This window comes from Athene noctua, chromosome 9 (assembly GCF_965140245.1).
Source record: "Athene noctua chromosome 9, bAthNoc1.hap1.1, whole genome shotgun sequence".
Classification (NCBI taxonomy): domain Eukaryota; kingdom Metazoa; phylum Chordata; class Aves; order Strigiformes; family Strigidae; genus Athene; species Athene noctua.
In genome coordinates, this window is record NC_134045.1 from 3,401,716 (window position 1) to 3,423,417 (window position 21,702).

General features: G+C 51.4%; 1 protein-coding gene across 1 annotated transcript in view; it reads right to left on the reverse strand.

Annotated features, from left to right (window-relative positions):
• The window catches only part of LOC141963917 (hydrocephalus-inducing protein homolog), a 229,393-nt gene that overhangs the window by 34,306 nt on the left and 173,385 nt on the right, over positions 1 to 21,702 (reverse strand). Inside the window, 9 exon segments of the mRNA XM_074913652.1 lie at positions 694 to 837; positions 2,696 to 2,951; positions 5,080 to 5,318; positions 12,984 to 13,136; positions 15,391 to 15,555; positions 16,012 to 16,147; positions 17,399 to 17,499; positions 18,308 to 18,543; positions 20,495 to 20,562. Coding sequence (XP_074769753.1) covers positions 694 to 837; positions 2,696 to 2,951; positions 5,080 to 5,318; positions 12,984 to 13,136; positions 15,391 to 15,555; positions 16,012 to 16,147; positions 17,399 to 17,499; positions 18,308 to 18,543; positions 20,495 to 20,562 — 1,498 coding nt within the window.

Sequence of the window (21,702 nt, forward strand, 5' to 3'; positions counted from 1 at the left end):
AGCTACCATCCATGCCAAGAGCAGAGAAGGCAAACAGACAAAATGACAGGTTTTTCTCATCAGCCTGAAGAGCTGACAGGAATCTCAGTTCTTCTCAGCTTCCCTACAGGATCGGTGTTCAGACATCACCGTGCCTTGGAGGATCCCCAGAAGCCTCCCTTCGCCCCGAGTACAGGAACTGGTGTCTCTCTAGAAGTAGCCATGATCCCCCTCGGCAGAGCAGCTGTTCTCTCTGTTTTACTTGGGTGAAGTTAAAAACCAGTCCCATCTCTGAAAACACCCTCACTTACTTTACGAAGCCCCTCAGGAAGGGTGAGGAGGGGGTTTAGCATCGCTCAGCTGCAGCACTCTGCTCGCCCACCTCAGCCCCAGCACACGAGGTGGCTGTGCAAAGCCCACGCTGTTCTCGTGGGTCCCACACATCTCGCCCTGTGCCCTTGGCTCAGCAGCTCAACTCTGTCTCCACATCAAAAAGGCAGAATACAGCTGGTGGGACTGCTCCCGATCCCAGAGGGGCGAAATATTGATCTCAGTGTTAATGGCAAAATCTTGGTCCCGCTCAGCTCAATAGTCAAAGCCCCAGAGACTTGGAGAAGCCATTTAACTCCCTCCTTCGAACACAAGCACACGCCCCACCAGGCTTTCAGTCACCAGCCATGCTCTTCAGTGCCAGGATGAAATCCAGAGACTTACCTTCTCCACCCGGAAAGTGATTTCCCTGGAGGACATTTGCAGGATGGGAGCGATGAACTCGCAGGTGACATCCACTTCCATTATCGGAGCCTTCTCTGCCTTGCTCCCCACGACGGCATGGCACAGCAGCCGCTCCTTCACCACCTGCACGGAGGAGTCACCCGTCACCCAGCGGGGCCCAGCAGGGCGTCCCCAAAACGCACTGTATTTGCTGCCCACCCAACCACAGACCCTATTACCGCCATCAAGTTACAGCCACGGGACTCCTCAGCAGCCCCCTTTTCTTTTCATGCTGCATCCCATTTATTCTGCTCTCAAACGTCCGTAATGCCACACCCCACTATCCACAAAAAGCCCTTGTGAGTCATGTGCTGCTACAACTGTAATAGTCCCTGCCCCAAATTATTACTGTTTTGATTTGTCCCACTGCCAGGCATAATACTTACAGAAAGCTGTAGGAACTGATTAAAAAAATAATAATACAACTATATTAAGGGAAACAGGTGACAGAAGGGCCAATGCTAGCAAACCCTCCCTTGGAAGATTAGAGGACAGGATCCATGGGAAAAACCCAAATAGGCAGACTGTCTTCAGGTAAAGAGGAGGCCACTCATTCCTAGCAGGTACTGTGCCCTCCTAGAGCTGGTTTTAAAAGAAACCTCCCCAGGAAAGAGAGGTCTTGCAGTTTACATGAAAACCCTCTGCTTAAGCTGGATGCTCTTAAGACTTTTTCATGATTTCTCATGGTTTCAGTTCCCCATATTCCTGCCTTCATTTCTCACTCTTCCCTCTGATACAACACCACAACTCCTCCTCAGAGCCTACAGACTCAAAACCATCTGTGCTGCATGTGCGATGCAGGGAGTTGGGCTTCTGACCGACATCAAGAGTATTAAGTTCTCAAGACCCGAGGAAGGTGGAAAGCCCACTCCCAGGGTCTTGGCTTTGACTGCAGGAGCCAGGCAGCCACAGCTCAGCTCACAGATCCTCTTTCAGCTTTCCCGGCAGGACAGCCTCTCCAGCACCCTGATCACTTTATTTCCTTTCTTTTCCCTGCTTCAACAAAACCTTTGGGCTCCGAACTGCACAGGGACAGTCCCATTGCAGTCAGTTAGGTGAGTAATCAAGTATTCCTCAAGCTACCTACCAAGGCAGCCCTTTAAAACACCTTTCAAAACACAAGTATCAGCAGGAGCTTGATGCAGATTTATTCCACATTCGCCTAAACATCTGTGCCCAGCAGTCTTGGAGAGAGGGAATGCACACCAGGGTTAGCTGGAAGTTTCTCCGCAGAGTAGGATTTCCCCTGGAAATAAAGAGTCCAGGGAGGAGAACACCCCGTGACCCTGCTGAAATCTCCCCCTGAGCTGCCATCCAAGGGTGCTGCGAGACCTGGCTGCCCTTGGCACCCCGGGACTGGCTGAGAGACTGGGGCGAGCCGTTATGGAAATACTGACAAAGTCAAGCTGTCAATTGTAACAATCCCTGCAAACAGCTTCCCACGTGGATGAACATCACCCGATCGCTACAGCTGACACACTGTGTTCATTTTTCTGCTCCAGGACTCAGTGCTAGACAAGCCCTCTGCCCATGCTTGTCTACAGAGGAAAAATGATGCTACTCCCAGACACTCCCTCCCTTCACAGGTGTTTTGTTTTACTCACTGCTTCCCCCAAATACATTACTTTGCACTTTGTTATTTACTTTCTGCCTGTGCTCCTAGTCTAAGCGTAACTTATTTTCTCTGCCCTTCCTTTCTGCCTCAGCACATGACACCTTGTAACCTGCCATTTGCCCCTGAAGTAGCAATATCTCCTTCAGTCTGTGTTTTGGTATCAGCAGGTTGGGTTTACAGTAGCCATGGAAACATGAAAAAGCCTTAGGAACTGACAGTGGCCAGCAAGGAAAGCTGGTGCTGCCATGGTAGCTTGTGCTGTTAGAACAGTTTCTTGAAAGCACTTGCTCCTGATGGGGAAGGCTCAGCCCTCGGCGGGGACCTCACCTGAGGAGTGCTGGAGAAGCATTCCAGCACCATCTCTGTAGTCTTGCCCGGCATCAGCTCCACCCTCAGTGGCTGAACCTTAAACCCAGGGCGGGCAGGTCTGGGGCTCTGGGAGGAACCTTGGCCCTCGGTGGTGCTGACAGCAGGGACACGATGACGCCGGCGAAACGAGCCAGAACCTGCTGTTGACCAGTAGAGCCAACGGGTGCGCCGTCCTTTGTTTGTTATCTTGAAGCGGTAACAGCAGGGATCCAGGCTGGAAGGGAAAAGAGATGGAAAAAGTCATGGGAGCTGCTATCTCCCAGCGGTCACCCGGCTTCAGTACCCTGATGGCATTACCCGACTGCACACTCAGCAATAAAAGCACCTCCAAAAAGGCTGACCTAGCTCAAAGCTTCAGCAAAAGCCAGACCTTGGTTGCCCCTAAGTTTATCAGCATCCAGCAGCTGCTCTGTTTGCGTACAGCAAGGAAGAGCTGCATGAAGATCATCATCTCGGCTGCTGCAGACAGAGCATCACCAGCCTAGAGACCCTCCGTGACCTGGGCACCCCTTGCCTCGCTGGCGGGGCCCCTGCCCTGGCACCCCCAGTCCCTTAGGGAGCATCCAACCTCATCACCCCCAACACATCGTCCTTTGCCTGAACAGTGCAGGTGGTGCTGTGGTTTAGGAAGATAAATGCACTGTGAGAACACAGGATCAACAGAAGTTTCCCCAAATCAAACATGGCAGCAAGACCAGGTCTAGCTGCTGAGGGGATGGAGCAACGATGAGAGATTAATAACTAGAGCTAGATATAAACCAAAATGAATACTCAGTGGAAACTGATTTCTTCATGTAAGGAAACACTAACTGCAGGCTCATCTGGAGTAATTATTTTACCCTCTATAAATCTGAGCATGACCAGGACGTGAATTGTTCCTGGAACAGTTACTGGTTTTTTGAAAAGGACAGAATACACGGCTTACAAAATGCATGCCTGCCCCAGGCAGCTAAATGCACAGACCTGAGCCAAGAATAGAACAAACCAGCCGCTGAAACAGACTGTTAAAACATGATGCGTACAAGCTTAGTGTGAAATGGTTTCTGTGGTGGACAGCACAGACGAAAGCCTGGAGAAGCTCTGGGTGGATGCAGAATCTGTGGCTCTGGGAAAGCCCAACTCATCTGAGATGTTACCTGGGTCCCGTCTCAGCTCACCTGGGGCAGCTCTGCAGCCGACAGCAAAGGCAACAACTCCAGAGTCTGCAGAGCAAGACGTGAAGGGGGGCAGAGGACCATGACACAAATCACACTGACATCGCCCACTCCGTTGGGTAGCCAGTCTGTGGCTGCACAGAGCACAGGACACGCTGGACAAGCACCAACCCCCTGCAATGTCCCTGCGTATGTGGGTGGCTTGTGCATGCATATTTAACCCCCCAAAATCTATCCTAAAGAGTAGGATCAACCTGCTTTTTCTACCCCCAAATTTAGGGATTGGACCGCTGTGGACACTCTGCAGCCAGGGAAAGGAACAGGCACCTCAAAAAGACTATTATTCTCATCCTAAGAGGTGTCCAACACAAAGCAGGCAGCACTTTGAAAAGGCTTATTTTTCTCCCATTTACAGGAACAGGCCTGGTCAGATAGACGCGTTAGGACCAGTGAACCCCCTCCTTTGAGCCAAGCTCTTTAATTAACACCTTCCATTTATCCTGCCCAAACTCAGTGGACTTCTCCTCCTCTCCCTTCCAGAGCTGGTCCAGTGCCGCCCTCGCCTGCCCGCGCCTCAGGCTCCGCTGCGGCGGTGACGCCGAGGAAAGCCGGTGGGAGAGACGAGGGAAGAGCGACTACGTCTGATGAAGAGCAGCCCGGCAGGGGAGACGGGGAAGGCGAGCTAATGAGGGATGACACGGGGCAAAGAAATTCTGCTGCTCCTCAGGACCGCTGGGCAGAGGGCAAACAAAACAGCACCATTAATTTAGTCAAGGACCTGCTAACAAGCTACCACCAAGGCGTTCCGCTGTTGCGAGATGATACTCCACAGGGAAGGGAAAAACAATCAACATGATTGCAAAGGGAAATGTGTTTATACTTGTAATGTAGCATCTTCCACCCAGAGGCTTCCTTCTGTTTTCCTCCAAATCTCTTTTTGTTCAAGTGAGGAAATAGATGTATTATAACTAAAGACAAGTCAGTGACAATTTAACAACTGGTTTCCATTTTGGTGGCTTTTGAGGGTATCTAACAACTTTCAGATGGCCATAGAAGGTTTCTGAAGGAAGCCCTGTGGCTTCAGGAGAACAGAGCCAGGACCTTGAGCGCTGAAGAACAACCAGCCTGAAGGACTACAGCAAAACTGCCCCTTGCTGAGCCCACGGCAGAAGCTGAGAGATACCCTACCTGAAGTGGGGTCCCAAGTTGAGCTCCGGAGCAAAGGGTTTGTCGGTGACAATTGTGGTGCCAATGCCAACAGCCCGGACGGGGATCACGTAGGTGTGGCTGTTCTCGATGAACAGGTTCACCTCGTCCTTGAATTTCTCCGTGTCATCCAAGCTTGCTATGACAGCCACAGACACCTCTGTCTCAGGGGGAATCACTCCTTCACTGGGTTCAATCCTCCAGCACGAGCATTCACGAGCCTGTAAGACAAGCCAAACACTAACTTAGCATGGAAACCACGGACCCTGGGCTCTTGTGGGGTGCAGGAAAAGGAAGGGCTGAAGATATGAGGATAAAAACCAGAGAGGCTCCATTTCCCTAAATCCAAGCTGGAAACAACAACTATGCAGGAGCTTCTACAACCTGTATTTTACCTTCCTTTAACAGACTCACTTCATTAACCCAGTGTTGCCCAACCCAAGGGATGCTCATCCTCAGGAGGAGGTTATTCCTCCTCCAGTCTCTCTTTTGGAGCGCACGCCAAGGGAAGCTACTTCACCTCTCCTGGCTTCCCGACAATGGTGGCTGGGCTGGCATAAAGGCTCAAGGCCAGAGGAAGCCAGGACTGCTCAAATCCCACCGCAGCAACCACACGGCTGGGGGATACTGCTGAGAGCCTGAAGAGTAACTCTGCAAAACCGGCTGATCAAAACCCTGACACCAACGTCTTCTTTCCCAAGAGGTACTCAGTGCTTCTCAACAGCCCCCGAAGAACTGAAGCACTCGGTTCCCACTGATCACCAGCTGCAGTGAGGTGCCCCAGTGCCCTCTGCTTTGGAAAATTCAGCTATAAATGTTCACAGCAGGGCAGTAAAGCAATAAGCAGAAAGCAAACTAGAAGGCACGTGCCCTGTAGGCATGGCCCGAGCTTCCAAGCACTCTCTTCCCTCTGGTTTCTCATGGACTTCCCTCCACAGTTGTGGCAGTGAAGGTGCTGGACCCCAGCCCCTCTAAAACCACGCTCCCAGGGAGCAAGCCTGCAGAGAGGAAACACACACCGTGCTCCCTGGCCAGCGGGAAATGCACAGGGAGGCAGATGTACAGCTTCCAAGTGTCCATCACGGTGGTGGTGGTGCCTGCACCCCACACTTCAGTGCTGTGTTTGGGATGAAGGCACTGCTCACCCAAAACCCTGCAGTATTGTAAGAGAAGAGGTTTCCCCCCGCCTTTTTTATTTTTTAATGGAAAGCAACAGTGTGCTTGGAGGCCTGACATGATCCAAGCAAATGCTCGATCCAGGTGAGGTTAGCTCGAGTTTCCATCCGTCAGGCTGGCAGCACTCAACTCTAACAGGACACCAGCCAGCCCAAGGGAGAAGACTGTCAGAAAACCAAGCAGCACTTTGAAGTCTTGGGAAGCATTTTAAATAACCCCCCAAAGCAACCTCTGCTAGCAAGGGTAAGACTTTCTGCGGCCAGGGAAGCAAAAACTTGCTGAGCAGGCAGCGTCCCAGCAGCGTGTGTAGGATGCCCCAGCTAGGATAGCTCCTTAGGCTGGCTGTGCCCTGCATGGAGAGCAGGTCGGGTCTGCACACCTGCGTCCCAGGTGGAGCATGCCAAAGGCATCAACATTATTCCAAGTGCTGGCAAAATCAATCAACTCTGCTCCATTTAATTTGTCCTCTAGAGCTGCAAAAGAAAGTCTTTAAAAAAGCAAGATGAGAATGGGATGAAGGAAGGTTGTTGGCACAGGGTAAACTCTGGGGCCTCACACAGGATCCCACCACCCCTCCTCTGCTGCCCCTGCATCCCGTGCGCAGCCCATCACTAGCCTCAGAGGATCCACTGCGCTGCCACCAGCCGAGGGCTACCCAGCCAAGGCGTTCACACCAAGCTGGTGGCTGTTAGCTTTTCTTTGCCCTCTGATTCATGGTAGCTCACTGGAAAAGGAGACCTGATAGCTCCACCCCAGAGGTGAATCTGCATGTCTGCTATCTGGCAAAGCTCATTTATCAAAGCTTGGCAACAAGCCAGGCAGTAAATTGTACCCAAGAAACTATGACTGAGGAATAATGACAGGCTGTCTCGATGGAGCCAGACTTTGAATTTCCCAGGGTGAGCCAGGGCCAACAGCCCACTCCAGAGGAGCAGGAATGGCATCGTGTCCTCATTCTTTCCGTTAGCATTTGGTGTGGGTCCAAGGGGCAGCACGGGGCAGCACAGTGCACCACTGAACAGGAGACCTGCCGGGACCAAAAGGCTCTGCCGGGCCAGACTCACTCAGGCTTCCAGGTCAGCTTCTGCCTACGTGGATCCAGGCTGCGTCCCAGAGACAAGGAATCTCTTGGAGCCACGCTAAAAATTCCCCCCACTTTGAAGACCACGATCTAACTTCTGATAACGTCCCTGCTACTCGCTTATCCTTGAATGCTCCAGAACACAACCCAGCAGCCCTGTGCACTGGATAGACAAAAACAGTGGCTATTTTTGTCCCTGCAGGAGCTTGCACAGAGTCCCTGAGTGCTGGGCAAGGGTGGGGATCAATCACTTATTCAAGAAGCTCAATGCTGAGATCATTAGCTTCTCCCAGGACAGATTTCCACTGCGAATAAGAGCTGCCAGAATTTGGATATAAGACACCACTGTGCATCTAAGAGATGGATGGATGGATGGATGGATGGATGGATGGATGGAATGGCATTGATGGCTGGGATGGGATGGATGCCCTAAGGGACGACTGAGGAGCCACCACACTCAGTTCTCTTGAAGCTGCATAAAGCTAGTTAATTAAGTGTTCTGGTCATTCTGGCCTTGCACGAGTGAAAGAGGAAGCAGAACTCAGTATTAAAATGCAGCTGTACTTTACCAAGCCACAGCCCTAGCAAGGGAGCATTCACACCTTTGTCAGCCGACCCATAGCTCCTCACGGAGGCTGCCCATGAAGGGGAAATAAAACCCCGTCCCACATCAGTTGTGCACAGAGCCTCCTCCCGGGTGTTTCAGCAGTCCTGAGGTGGGGGACCCTGCGTTCTTCATTTCGAAGCTACTCTTTATCCGCACAAACTGCCACTGGCAGAAGAGAGCCCCAGACGGCCCCGAGCCCCAGCAGGAGGTGGAGGTCAGGGCACGAGGCTGGCTGGATGCTCCCACCAACCACCAGCCGCCTCCTGGCACCTCAGCACCAGCATCTCCTCGGCGAAAGCACGGATGGGGACCACTTTGGTTTAGCCTCTGCCCCAGAGCACCATCAAGGGGATGTTTTGTGAAATCAAAAGGCAGAGCCTCTAAAAAAACTAAAGTAGTCTGGCACTCACTGCCACTGACAACAGAGCCTAACTTGTCAAGCTTGGTTCAGCCAATAGCAGACTGCTGAGCGAGCTAACTAAACTTGTCTCCATTTGTGTCCCTGGTCCATAGCTCACCCCTCCAGAACCCATCTGCGCTTCCTCGCTGGGCTGGGGAGATCAGGGCCACCTGGTTTGATAACCAAACTCCTCCTGCTTTTCCTTTGGGAAAAGCACCCTCCTGAGTCACTCTTGCTTCTAGGAGCATAATTGCCTTGAAGATTCTACCCTTCTTTAATTCATTTAGCCAACAGGTACAGCATGATACGACAAGTTTAATTTCCCTAGACAAGCAGGATAACAATTTCTTCCATTACTGAAAAACAGCAATTCTGAAAGGGCATGAACTCATATAAGATACCTAACGTGATAAAAACCAAACTGCCCCCTGTGGCCAGGTTTCAGGCACCTTTTCCAAGGTCTCCTCCACACCTCTGCTCCCCTTTCTAAGAGCCACATGCTCTGGACTTAAGCCTGCTGGACCTAAGCCTGTGCGACACTGGGAGGGACGCAGCCTTCCACCTTCCTCAGGTTTTGGTACAACCTGTCACCAGGGCAAGACTGACGCTCCTGGCCATGACCCCTGCTCATGACCGATGCCGTGTGTTTCCAAGCACAGGTGGCTACAATGAATGGTTCCCTCCAGCTCTGGCAAGACCAAACTGGCTGGAAATCAGCAAATTGGTACTGCTGCATTAGCAAAACATGGCCTTTAAAACCTAAACTAAAAGGTGAAGTTTTGGAGCACCATGAGGCTCTGGTGAGACAGCTCTGGAAAGAGTTAAGCCTGTGCATCTGTTCCCGTGCTGGGCCTGGCTCATCCCCATCCCCCACTTTGCCAGCCGACATTCTGGTATATTTTGTTTTCTGTATCGGGGCGACTGACACTGGCACTGCCTGGCTCTCTGGCCCAGTCGCTGTGCTGGTGGAGGCGACTGATACTGCTTCTACCTGCTCCCCCGGCCCGGATACTGTACCAGTAACTTCACTCTCAGGTTCTGTAGCCTTTTCTCCCCCCTGAGGGCAGTGGGTGGTATTAAAGAGGACACGGTAGGCATGGGCAAGTCCCCAACACATTGCAGCGATTTGTGTCTCCTGGGTTTTGCCAGCTTGGTAACACACCCTTTCTAAGCACTCCATCAGCTTCTCAGGGCTCTGCATTTGTTTGGGAGTGAAATTCCAAAGCATTGGGGGTGCCCACCGACTCAGGCCTTCGCCCATCTTTTCCCACACCCCTTGCCACTCACTATTATCTGACCTCGGGGCAGGTTTCCAGGCACTGCTATTGTTAGAGAAGCGCCGCATGGCCCAAAACAAGATCTGGCAGGCATTCAGAAAGCATTGTGCTGCAATCACACTGGCCTGCAGGCTCCAAGGATAATTGAAACTCTCAAAAACCGAGAGGATCTCTTCCCCTGGCTCACCCACAGAGGGGGTGAGACCCCTAAAAAAAGCCCAAACGGCAAACAGGTACTGGCCCGCCCCCCCCCAGCGATACAAACACATTATAAGCAGTCAGGAGCCAGTACAGCAAAATAAGACCCTTTACCATTTTCCACTGATAACAAACACCAGCACTGAGAACACACAGTGGATATAAGGAATAATCCAGCTCCACCACGCAAGCAAGTGGGCCAGCATTGCAAACATTGTCTTATCAAACCGTACAAATACAAACAGAAAAATTGCACCCAACAGATTGCTCTAGCACACTCTGGTCAGGGTCTGTCCCTTTTTGATTCTTATTTCAACCCTCTTGCGCCCCACGTTGGTGCGCCAAAAAGGCTGTGTTGGTTTAGGCCCTGCCGGGACCGGAGACCACGTTGCTGTTGTCACTCCCCCACCCTCGGATACAAGTAGGGCACAAACCCCGGGTTGAGATAAGAAGAAATTTAATACAGCAGTGTAATAAACAACCTGAACAACAACAGTAGCTATGATAACAACAATAAACAGTAATAACAGTAAACAAGACAAAAGATATACAGAGAAATACCGCAATGGTTACAGACAGCCCCGTGCTCCCCGCCACCAAAGCCACAAAGGAAAAAGAATTCCCGTGCTCCCGCGCCTGGACCTGAGGTCAGCATGGTATGAATAACCTGGCTGGAGATCCCTTCCCCCTCTCTGCTGGGGAAAACTTAACCCTATCCTAGCTGAACCAGGACAGCATCTTATCTTCAAAAGTTCTGCTCACCTTGGAAGAGACCCCATATTCAGGGCCAGTGTTGCCCATATCCTGGAAAGTTAATTCAACACTCATTTCTAAATAGCATTACAGATATCATTTGAAGGGCACAGCACTGTTACCCACAAAAAAAGCATCTTGCCTTGCTCAGATAATGCTCTTTTCTCCCATAGAGCAAGAAGAAATCTTGACTTGACAGGAACAGCAATTTGCATGTGATGGTTAATACCACCACCAAGGTGGCACCATGGCCATCTGCATTACAGCATTTTCCTTTCCTGTTTCGAACAAGATACTAAACTTATACTTGCCCTGTTGCTGTCCCTTTATTTAATCTTGTTCTGTTTGTTGAGCTGACAGTCAGCGTGCTGTAACATTGCTGATGCAATGCTGCTGTGAAAATGTCAATCATAGCTCCTTCCTTTGAGCAGGGACCGTGATCTCTAAGCCTAACTGCAAACAGCCACGGTTTCGAGATCAGCCATCAAACAGGAGACAGGGAAATCACAGCTCACCGTCCTGCAGCAATCTCCGGGCAGGAAATCAAAGCAGCAGCTTTTCTGTCTTAGAGAACACAAGACTTGGGCTCAGGGGCACAACTGGATGCAGGATGCCCAAATCACTCACCAGCTGAAATAAGGGACAGCCTCTGCTCTCAGATGTACGTGTGCAGTTCACCCTGGCACCTGACTGCATCTCAGATCTTATCTCCAAAATTATTCAGTCCTCTCTTCTTCCCCTCAATAAACGGCCAGGCAGCCTAAGGCAGCAGCAAAGGGCGAAACTTCAACTGAGGCAGCAAAGCAGCACCAAAGGAGGCAGCTGCTGGGGGCAGGGAGCAGCTGGAGCACACCTCGCCTGCCGCAGTGCTGCTCCCCTGGAGCTCAGCATCGGGGGGATGAAGAGTCTGAAGAGCCCTTGCTGAAACGACTGATCGAGCAGGTTCTCAGGACCTGCTCCCTTGAACACCTCCGTGATAGCAGCAGCTGTCCTGAGAAGCCGAGATGCTCACGGTGGGGTAAGTCAAGCCTGTGGGGTCAGCGGGGGGGACTACGGAGCAGCAGAGCCCACCCTTACTGCAGGGCAAGAAACCATCCCTGACCCCCCTGCTATTATTGTTCTATTTATTGATTAGCCACAATATTTGCAGAGATGGCAGTGAAGCAGGATAGGACTCATTGCCCAGCCCCACGCCTTAGGGCCCTGAGGCAATGCAGAGGCAGAGACACCCTGCGAGCCCCCCGGGACACACAGGCTGCCCGGGGAGGGAGGGCAGGCGTGAGGCCGGACAGCAGTGCCGGAGCAGCTCTGCGGGTCAGGGCCTGCTATGAGCACGCAAACCCCGTCCTTCACACACCAGCACCACCCACCCCAGGTGGCTTGCTCTCTGCAGAGATGGAAAGCAGGTTTTCATTGTGGAATCAAAGCAAGCTGCCCTGGGAATCCCCCACTTTGAGGTTACGTTTATCCCCCAAACAGCTGGAAAAGCCACGTGAGGGAAATTCAGCCCCGTCCTCGGCCCAGGAGGCTGAGCCTGTACTCTCACACACTGCCTGATGCTCCATCCACAACACCCAGTCCACAGTGCCAGGCCTGGGCTAACCAGCCCCAGGAGTCTGACCCACCTGGCACGGAGAAGAACAACCCCCCTCCAAACCCTGCTTTCAAGCCCCTCACAGATCCCCCCTCCAGTGGGGAGCACACCCCACCCGGCCTCAGCGCACGAGCCCGTGCTGGCTGCATCAGCCCTGCTCCCCCTGCCAGGAGCAACCCACCCTCCCTGGGCCGTGCAGCTTCTCACCCTACGCAGCCTCCAGGATTAAAGAGCCTTTCTCTGCAGCCAGTCTCCAGAGGTGCTCTGCAACGCGACGGACTCCACCGTAGGTACACCACCATTACACTATGTTCTTGTGCAACAACCCAGCTGGTTTGACACCCAGCAGGTGTGAAACTCACCTCACTGCGAGCAGTTTGAGGCCAGACCTCACACCCTAGTCTCTGTCATTACCAGCAGTTCGGCACAAAGCAAATGCAGATCTAACAGGGAAACCGTGTGGAAACCCATGCCCTTTCAGGAGCAAAGGGCCACGGTGTTCTCTTGGTCTCAGAGCTCCAAACACATGACTCTTAGAGCTAAATACCTTCCACAAAATAAAGGGAGAACTTGCAACACTGATCCAGACTCATTTCTGCTCAAGCATCTACGCAAATTTTCTGTTTTACTCAGGGGTCCCCCAGCTAAAACTGCCCCCAGACCAGGCTCCTCTTGCTGCATTGTGATGGAATACATTGCTTTCTCAATCATCTAGTGATATGCAAATGTTGCATATAATAATTAAGTCACAGGTTGCTTGTCAGTCATTTTTGTTGGAAAATAGCTCCACAGACACTTACCATCGTTGCCCTGAAGGATGCAGGGATGACACTCTGATTGGAGAGGTGGAGAGTTCGGGAGGCATCTTGCAGAACTTGGATACTGCCAAAATTTATTTTGCTTGGATGCACGTAGACAACTGGTCCTTCTCCAGTGCTCACTAGATGGATTTTCTGCTCCAGAAAGCAGGTAGGAAAGATCAAAAAAAAGAAGAGAGAAAGTTTAAAATGATTAAACGGCTCTAAGGGTACTCCTAGACTGGGGGATAATTACGGCTGTTTGAAGTTTTCAGTGTTGTAAAACTGAAACCAAAGGCCTGGAGCCAGTGTGGGACCTGGACTGATCCCATCTGAAAGACACAAGCTCCCGTTATCAGGGGATAAAGAAACCCTGTTTCCCATGCTTGCTTTTTCACACCTCCTCCGCACTGGTAACTCTCCTTCCTCTACCTTGTGCCTGCTCCCACTCCTTCTACTGCTCAGTCTTGCCCCAGAGCACCCTCCCTGACTCCTGCTGCTGCACAGCACACTGGGACAGTGGCTTTAGTCCCAAAGCTACGCCTGTGAAAGCCAGCACCAGCCAGAGGCAAAGCAGGCCCTTCAGAGTAGAGATCACACAAGTTAGTTGCTCTGATTTGCACTTACGTCTATTCCTGGTATTATACGGATAATGGGCATTAATTATTAATAATACAAGCAGTATTTTTTCCTTTTGACAGTCTGAGACCCAAAAGTTCTGTTCTTGAAGAACTGTCACAGACTACTGGGGAAGGAATGTGGATCCCTTTGCTAAACCACCTCCTCACATCAGTAAAAACATTCAGGAGGCATTCAGGAGATTTAGCAGCATCATTTCCACTTGTTTCATTAAAAGTTTAAATCCCTGTAACTACTTCCAAAATGTCAGCCTTTCTTTCTGTTACAGAAAGCTTAAGGCTCACAGGAGCCCTCCGACATCCTCTTTCATCCTCAGAGATGAGAAGACATTTTAAAACAGCTGCTTCAAAAGTTGATATCCTTTTAAATTAAACCTTAATTAACTGTATTTGATCTTGATTTCAGCTAAATGAAGCCAGGACACTACAGACAACATTCTCTTGCCTACATTTCGTGGTCATTGCTGCTGTTGTGTATGCCTGACTGTGAACATCAGCCTTCAGGAAGCTTTAGTCCAGGAATGCTTTGCCTCATCCATTTCCAAGCTTGGCAGAAAAAAAAAAGTCTCCGTGCTCCAGGTGCAAGCGGCGTGGAGACTCATGAGTCTTTGGCTGGGGCTCTCAGCAAAGAGCTATGACGGGTGTTTCTCAGACGTGACGGGCCTGACTTTCAGCACGGCCTCTTACACAGCGCTTGCGTTAGCAGGATTCAGGGATGTCCCTGTGTGCTCCTGAACAAAAGGCCTAACGAAGCACCAGAGCTCTTCATCTAATCGCACAGCAGAGTACGAGACCCAGGGGTTGTTCTGGGCTTCAGACTGGCCTTCTTATCCTGTCTGACCTAGCTGTAATTAAATGCTGTGTCAGACACTTAGATTACCACCTGGGATGATACCATCCTTCCTCTTCTCTAGGTGAAGGGGAGTGGCTGCAAGTATACTTGAGATTACAAGACCTCCTGACCTCGTTAATGGATAGGAACCAGTAAAGTAGGATGCTTAGTTTTAACGTTAACCATCACTTGTGTTTCACTAGCTTTTATTTTTCCTGTATTGTACTGCAATGTATACTATTTCATTTATACTCTTTTCCTAACTACCCTCTGACATCTCACCCACTTGTAAAACATCTTGAAACCTGTAAACCCTTGCCTAGTGGAGACAAAACAGGCCTTAGACAGCCTGGTAAACTCCCTGAGTACCTCCCTGATAACAGGGACCTAAGAACGCAAGACAAGCGCCTGAGAAGACGCCAGTGTCACGAAAAGCGACTGGGAGCGGGTTTACACCAACCCCCTCGGAACAAACAGGAGCTGAAGGATGGTGAGGTCACTCCATGACCATGCATGGACACGGGAAACCTCAAGTTCAGCCAGCGGGCAGTGTGAGGAAGACGATGTGGACCACCAGGGGGGAGAAGACCCTCAGTCTATTTTTACAATGCACGCTCATTTACTACGTAAATGAATTCTGTATATTAGTCAGAGAGCTTTGCTAGTAGCTGCGGCACTTGTGGTGGAGCGATCCCCAGCGCTGCCCAGCGCTGCGAATAAAGAATCCCTGCTGAACAGTCATAATTCTGACTGTGAAGCTCTTTGTTTCACAGGCATTAGCTGTTGCGTATGCCACAAACCCCTTCTTTCCTTGTCCACACCAGCATATATTACAAGTTCTTGTTTTCCCGGGAAGGATCCCCGGAGTTAGCAACCCTGCCTGAGGCTTCACACCCCACCAAGAGGAGTCGCACCAAGGCCCACGTCCCCCAGAACTCACCAGAGGGGATCCGTCACTCCCAAACACTGCAACATGAGCAACAGTGTCCTGCTCTCCCGTCACCTGGGCCTCCAGCGTCAACGGGACCTCCACCGAGCTGCGAGGCTGGACAATCCCCCACGGCACGGGGCTGGAGTACCACACAGAAGCGTCCTCCTTGTGTTCCTGTAAGGGACAGAGTCAAACGCAACACACAGGAGTGACCTTGGGGGAAACTTTGAACTCCTCAACATCTACCACAATGGCAATTCACACACATTTTCAAAAACCCCTAGGAGAAAGCAGAAAAGTACAAAGCAAGATACAAGACTTGTATGGGCTTAGCATCCTCAGAGGGTCCAAAACCTGCTGCACCCACACCCACTCCTGTGCTGGCAGCCTCCTTGCAGAAGCTTTTCACAACCCTCTAAGTTCTCCTGCATGAAAGCACCCCAAAGACTAGAATATAAACTGCTTCCTAAAAAGTTTAAACTGCTTCCTGAAGTTTATATTCAGGTAGCTTCCTTTTCTCAGCAACCTTTAGGTTTCAATATAAACCAGCAAGGCCTTATCCAAAACCCTTTTTTTCCCTAATAAACCCTTGGTAACGTCTGAGGGCAGGAGGCGGATGCAATGCCAAACCTGAGGAAGAACCCTGTAGCAGCCTGGGAGATCGCTGTCATTCACAAGGGTCAGCATCTGCTGGTAAGGGAATTTTAGGAAGCACCGTCCGAACATCATGACAGGGTTGAGCACTCGCAGCGCAGGAACCACGCATCTAGGCAAAGAGAGGACCGAAAGGGAATTAGAGATACGAGAGAATGTGGAGTTCGTTTACTCCCCAAGTAGCATGAAACAGAGCGTAGCACATTTGTCAAATAGACACTTAATACCCCTACAGCGATAAATGGCCTTTAACTGCTTCTGACTCCACCACCGCCTGTAAAGGTGGGGCAAACCCCGGGACTCGGCCTCGCAGAGGCTGCCAGGTGCCCGGGCAGCGCACGGTGCCCTGTGCCAGAGCTCTCTGATCAGCTCTGCCCGCTCTTTGCCCCAGGAGGCTTGCAAGGACCCTCCCAACAGTCCCGGCAAGGCGTGAGCTCTGGGGCAGCCTTCCCCCCGAGTGCTCACCAAGGCTCAAAGGGCACAAGACCCCAGTGTCTCAGTGAGAACGACTGCCTCCTCTCCCACACCGCTGTTGCCCTGCCTGAGAACTCAGCCCTTTGCCCGGCGATGGAGGGCACAAGCCACCCCCTGCCTCAGGCAGTGGGGGATCACCCTCTCCCAGCTCCTGCACCCCACGGCTCCGTGCACTCTCTGTCCCCATTTGCACTTGTTTTACAAAACTGCAGCCCAGGCACTGACTGGATGACTCTGCCTGGGAGAGGGAACAGCACAGTGAACTCATCCCTCTTGGAATTAAACCGACACCCACCGCAGCACAACAGGGCTGAATCTGCCTGCAGCAAGAACAACTTCTGGCTTAAGTCTGAGAACATTAATGCTCAAAAGAACCAGAGGGAAGCAGAGAAATCTGAGCTCACCTTCCACATCAAGGACTACTTTCCCCTTCATAAGATCTTGCTTTGAGCTTCCCCTCACCAGTCCTGCCATAAGCCCCTTTCCCATTCCCATGCGCCTTCGTTAAGTGACCCAGACACCAGCTCTCAGCAGGCTGCTCACTGCGGCCCAAATGGATGTTGTATTTTGGCTGCAACCCAGCACAAGTCCGCCACTTGCAGGAAGGAGGAAAGATGGCCCTTTGGAAATTTATTACACCTCAAGCACCAAAACCCAGGCCAGTAATGAATAGAATTACTGTTCCCTTTAGAAAAAGGCTCAGGGCCACGCCTGTCCGTGGAGCGCAGGTGCTGCTTTCAGAACACTGCCCATCTCACATCTGGCTGGGCAGAACTACGTCATTAAGCAACACTTGTCACTGGGAGATGGATCCAGCAAACCACGTGCAAGGCAGCGTGGTGCTGGATGCACGAGGAGAGACGACGAGCTGCAAGGAAAGCGCCGATACCTGGCTGTGAGGAGCAGCGCCGACACCGCCCTGCCAACACCGCACACGTCCACCACCAGAGCCAGCTCGTAGCTCTGCAGAGTGTTGGAGCACAGGGTGACCTGGTGGAAGAGAAGAGCACCGAACACTTCATCACTCCCAAAAGCCATCGTGCACCTGTGCTGTCCTCCGGTTCTCGTTCCACGGGCAGGAAAGGGAGGATTTTGCCCTAACTCTTCTGCTGGTCCATGTGCAGAGCACAGTTGCTGGGAGTAACAAAAGTCTTCTGACATATCTGCTTTGTTAAATACACCTTGCACTTACCAGGGCACATGTAACCACTATTAGATTAATGCCCTACTCCCCACTGTATTAAAATTAAAAGACTAATTTTTAATCTCAACTACAACAGCATAAATGCAGAGGCAATCTGTTGAATTCAACAGATTCAGCTTTACACTGGGAAGCTGAGGGCAAAATGCAGCCCAGCAGGTGCTGTGCAGTTCATGGCTGCCAGAGATTTTTCAGTCCCCACTGGAGAACACGGCAGTGAATACAACTCATTCTGCTCATCAGGAGAGGACAAATAAGATTGGGAAGAAAAGGAAAGTGCTTTATACAATGACATCTCTCTTTTTAACAGCCACCTTCTGTCCTCACCCTTCCTTTGCCCACTTTAAATCAAAGAAACTGCTCCAAGCAGCTCTCAGAAACAGATAATGGCTTCTGCACTTGACCATATGGGACATGATCTTCAGCTGACCATTCTGGGAACAAAGCAGTGGTCCTCCAGAAAAGCCCCAGAGTAACCCAGCTAACAAAAGCCCAACACCAGTGCAGATATCCTCCCCGCGTTACGCTCAGAGCTAGCGGTGCTAAAGCCCTCCCATCCCTCAGTGAAGCTCCAGCTCCACCCGCTTCTTCCCATACCTGGATATCCAGGAATCCCAGGGGGCGGATGGTCCCTCTGCGGGGCTTTATGCTGAATTCTCTTGGCCTGAGTTGACGCTGGGCTCCCTTTCTCTGGAGTAGGTGAGTGTTGTCTGTCATCTGAGCAAGACTGCTGACACTGGGCTCTCCCAAGCCGTCCCCAAGAATGCGAAGGTTGAAGGTGAGGGGCACCAAGGAGGTGTTAGTGAGGCGACACGACAAGGTGTGAGGAAAGCCTAGGAAAATGACACAAATATGAATTTATGCACCAACTGTCCCATGATTCCTGATGTGAATAGCCTGTTACGATAAAACCGGGCTTGGAGTTTAGCTCTTTTCAATCTGAAGTACAGCTAACTGAGAAGTTACGCCAGGAATTAATTGTCACTTGAGCTCCCTTTTACGCTGATCGCAGAGATTCCTTCCTTGGAAATGGCCACTCTTGGCGATGCTGAACCCCACAAGTTTCTCTCTCTCTAGCTGTGAGGAGCTCTCTCGCCTGCCCCCAAACCTGCACCAATTAGTTCTCACAAGTGTCCATCCAGACAGACCATTTATTCTCAAAATTCAATGCCCTGTTGACTCTGGGAACACTCCCACAGTTTTCAGTATATAAAAGCAGGGTATTGTCATCGAGGAGAAGCTGCAGTAAAAGGAAGGATGGATGAAACTGGGAACGACAGCATGACGCAAAGCACTCTAACGCAGTTTCTCGAGGCAGGACCCTTAAGGCATCTCCTGTCTGGGGCCACCAGACCGAGCACGTGACAACTCACGGCCCCGCACTGGAGGCAAACCTGATGCTTGCTCAGAAATCAGCAGGAGCCATGTTCCACCCCACCTAACAAACGGGACACGGCTTCCACACTGCACACTGCCCTGCACAGGTCGGCATCACTTGAGCTGTGATACTCGCCTTCCCTCATGGAAAAGCAGTGACACAGCCACACCTGGGGGGGTGTTCTGCAGAGACAGGACATCAGCCCACAGCCTGCTCTGGCCTGGACATCTGGCTCGGCTGGCCAGCTCTGCGAGAAGGAGACATCTCCCACGGCCTGCTCACCAAGCGTCGTTTGAATACACGACGGGGAGGAAAACCAACTGCAGCCACAGCGGGGGGGTTCTCCATGTCCAACCACAGTGACCACTGCCCACCTCCAGCAGTTACTCCAGCAGGGAGGCAGGAGGGGCACAAAAAGGACAAACACAGACTTCACAGTTCCAAATGAGACCAAAGTCGCCAGATGCAGGTCAACAGTCAGCAGCACAATACAATAGCTGCCTTCAGCTGAAAAGCCCTTATTAATGAAATTACATTAGGGAGGATGAATCTCCTGTTACACCTCCACATTTCTGTCTGGTGTGTTTCTTCTTGTTTTATTCAAAAGGAAATAAAGAAGTAGCAGAGTGGTGATGAAGGGAGGGGAGAAGCAGCTCAGGAAAGGCAATGAGTCTTCTTAAAAAGTCCATGAACAGCATGAAAACACAGAGGCATCCTGGGCACAGAATGATAATGGCCCTTCAATCAGTCCACAATGGATTTCACATTTAAACTGTCGATCATCTCAGTCAAAAGCCTTTTGTGAGCCTGAGATGGAGAACCAGAAGCTGCATTTCAACGGGGACGCTCTGGATGCTCAGCCCCAGGCTCTGTCAGCAGAGCTGGGCCTGTGGTGGGGAAGGAGGAGCCCGTGGTCCGAGGACATCAGTGCCTGATTCAGAGCTACTGCTTGGGCATGTTACCTGGTGGGTGACAACGAGGGGCCCTCACAGCGCTAATTAACATCTGGCACTAAAGGTCAGGGGGGTAAATGGTATCCCTGCCTTGCCACAGGAACATTGACCCAGAGCAGCTACAGGCCAGTATGTGCCTTGAACTCCCTTCTGCTGCAGGCCCATCCCCTGGGCCCTCTGGGACAAGGACTTTCACAGTCATTCTGCTGTCAAGGATTGAGAGGTTGGGGCTGAACAGACTACAAGGACACCAAAAAATACTGACTTTCTATCCCTTTGGTCCTACTGATCTCACGATGGCACAGGACTGCCTCGGCAACCAGCAGCCCTGGCTTTAACACCCTGAAGGCTGCTATGGAGGAGCACAAGTGACAGATGGTCTTATGTTAAAATGCTCCATTTTGGTAATTCCCAGAGCTCTCAACCCGTGGACCAAGCCCAGGGCACACTCACCGAAGGAGACATCACCGAAGTGGAGGGCAGGGACGTCGAAATGAAAAGTCGGTCCAATGACGCAGCCCCTGCAAGGACAAAGACAGGCAGAGGAGATGTTGGCTCGGTTAGAGAGAATGGCAAAGCGCTCAGCTTTCCGTACCGCTCGGGTGGCTAAAAGCTGCTCTCAGAACCACGGTGGGTTTCAAATCAACCTGTCACCCCCGTGCTCAGCACAGCACCCATGTGGACAGCAGGCAGCCAAAGCAAAGTGGTCAGCACCCGACAGCTGCTGCTGAGGCTCAGGGCACCGCGGCAGGGTGTGCCCCCACGCTGCTGCTGGCCCCAGGAAGGTCCTGGAACAAGTGATGGCTCTGTGCCTCGGTTTCCCCACCCGTGATGTGATGGACAGAGGTGTCCACACAACAGGGGACTCACTGTAACGAGCCTTCCCAGCTACGGGTTCCCTGCTTTGGTATTTCTTAGCTGGAACTGGTGTTTCCATGGAGTATATGAACACCTTTCTCAGAAGACCTGATCCACACAATCATTACACATGCAGGACACATGAATCCAGGGGAGCCCCAAACATCCATTGAGAAGAGCAGCAACAGTTCTACGCAGAGGACAGTTCGATCTTGGAGGGAAGTATCAGCTTGTCACCAGTGCACCAGCTGACACACCCAAGGGCACCACCTCGCCCGTCCCTCAACTCAGCAGACAGGCTCCAAACTCCAAAACTCACTCACATCCACTGAAATCCATACTCGAAGCTGCACAACAAACATTAATTGACTTCATGGTTGATGACAATCAATGCCAGCTCTGCCTCAGTTAAAAATCAAGGGCCACAGTGAACAGTGCCTTCTCACTTTACTCACATGAACAGACCCCAGCAGCCCGCGGGAGGGACCTGCGTCCATCCCTGCTGTCCCATTTCCAGCATCCCTTTCCAAGCACCAAGGAAACAAGCATCCAGCACCTTGTAAGGTTGGTTTCCATGTAACGAGTAATCACCTATGGTCTTGACACCTTCTGACCGCATAGTCAAAGAGCACTCAAAAACTGACTTTCAGGAGTTTCAATCCAACGCTACTTCTAGATTCTTGCAGTTGAATCAGCTCCTAAGAATAAGCCTGGTACCAAACCCCTGCTGATGGTGAAGTTCCTTCTCCAGGGACCTCACATAACCAGACTTGACCTCCCAAGCCCTAACAGCTTATTCCAGA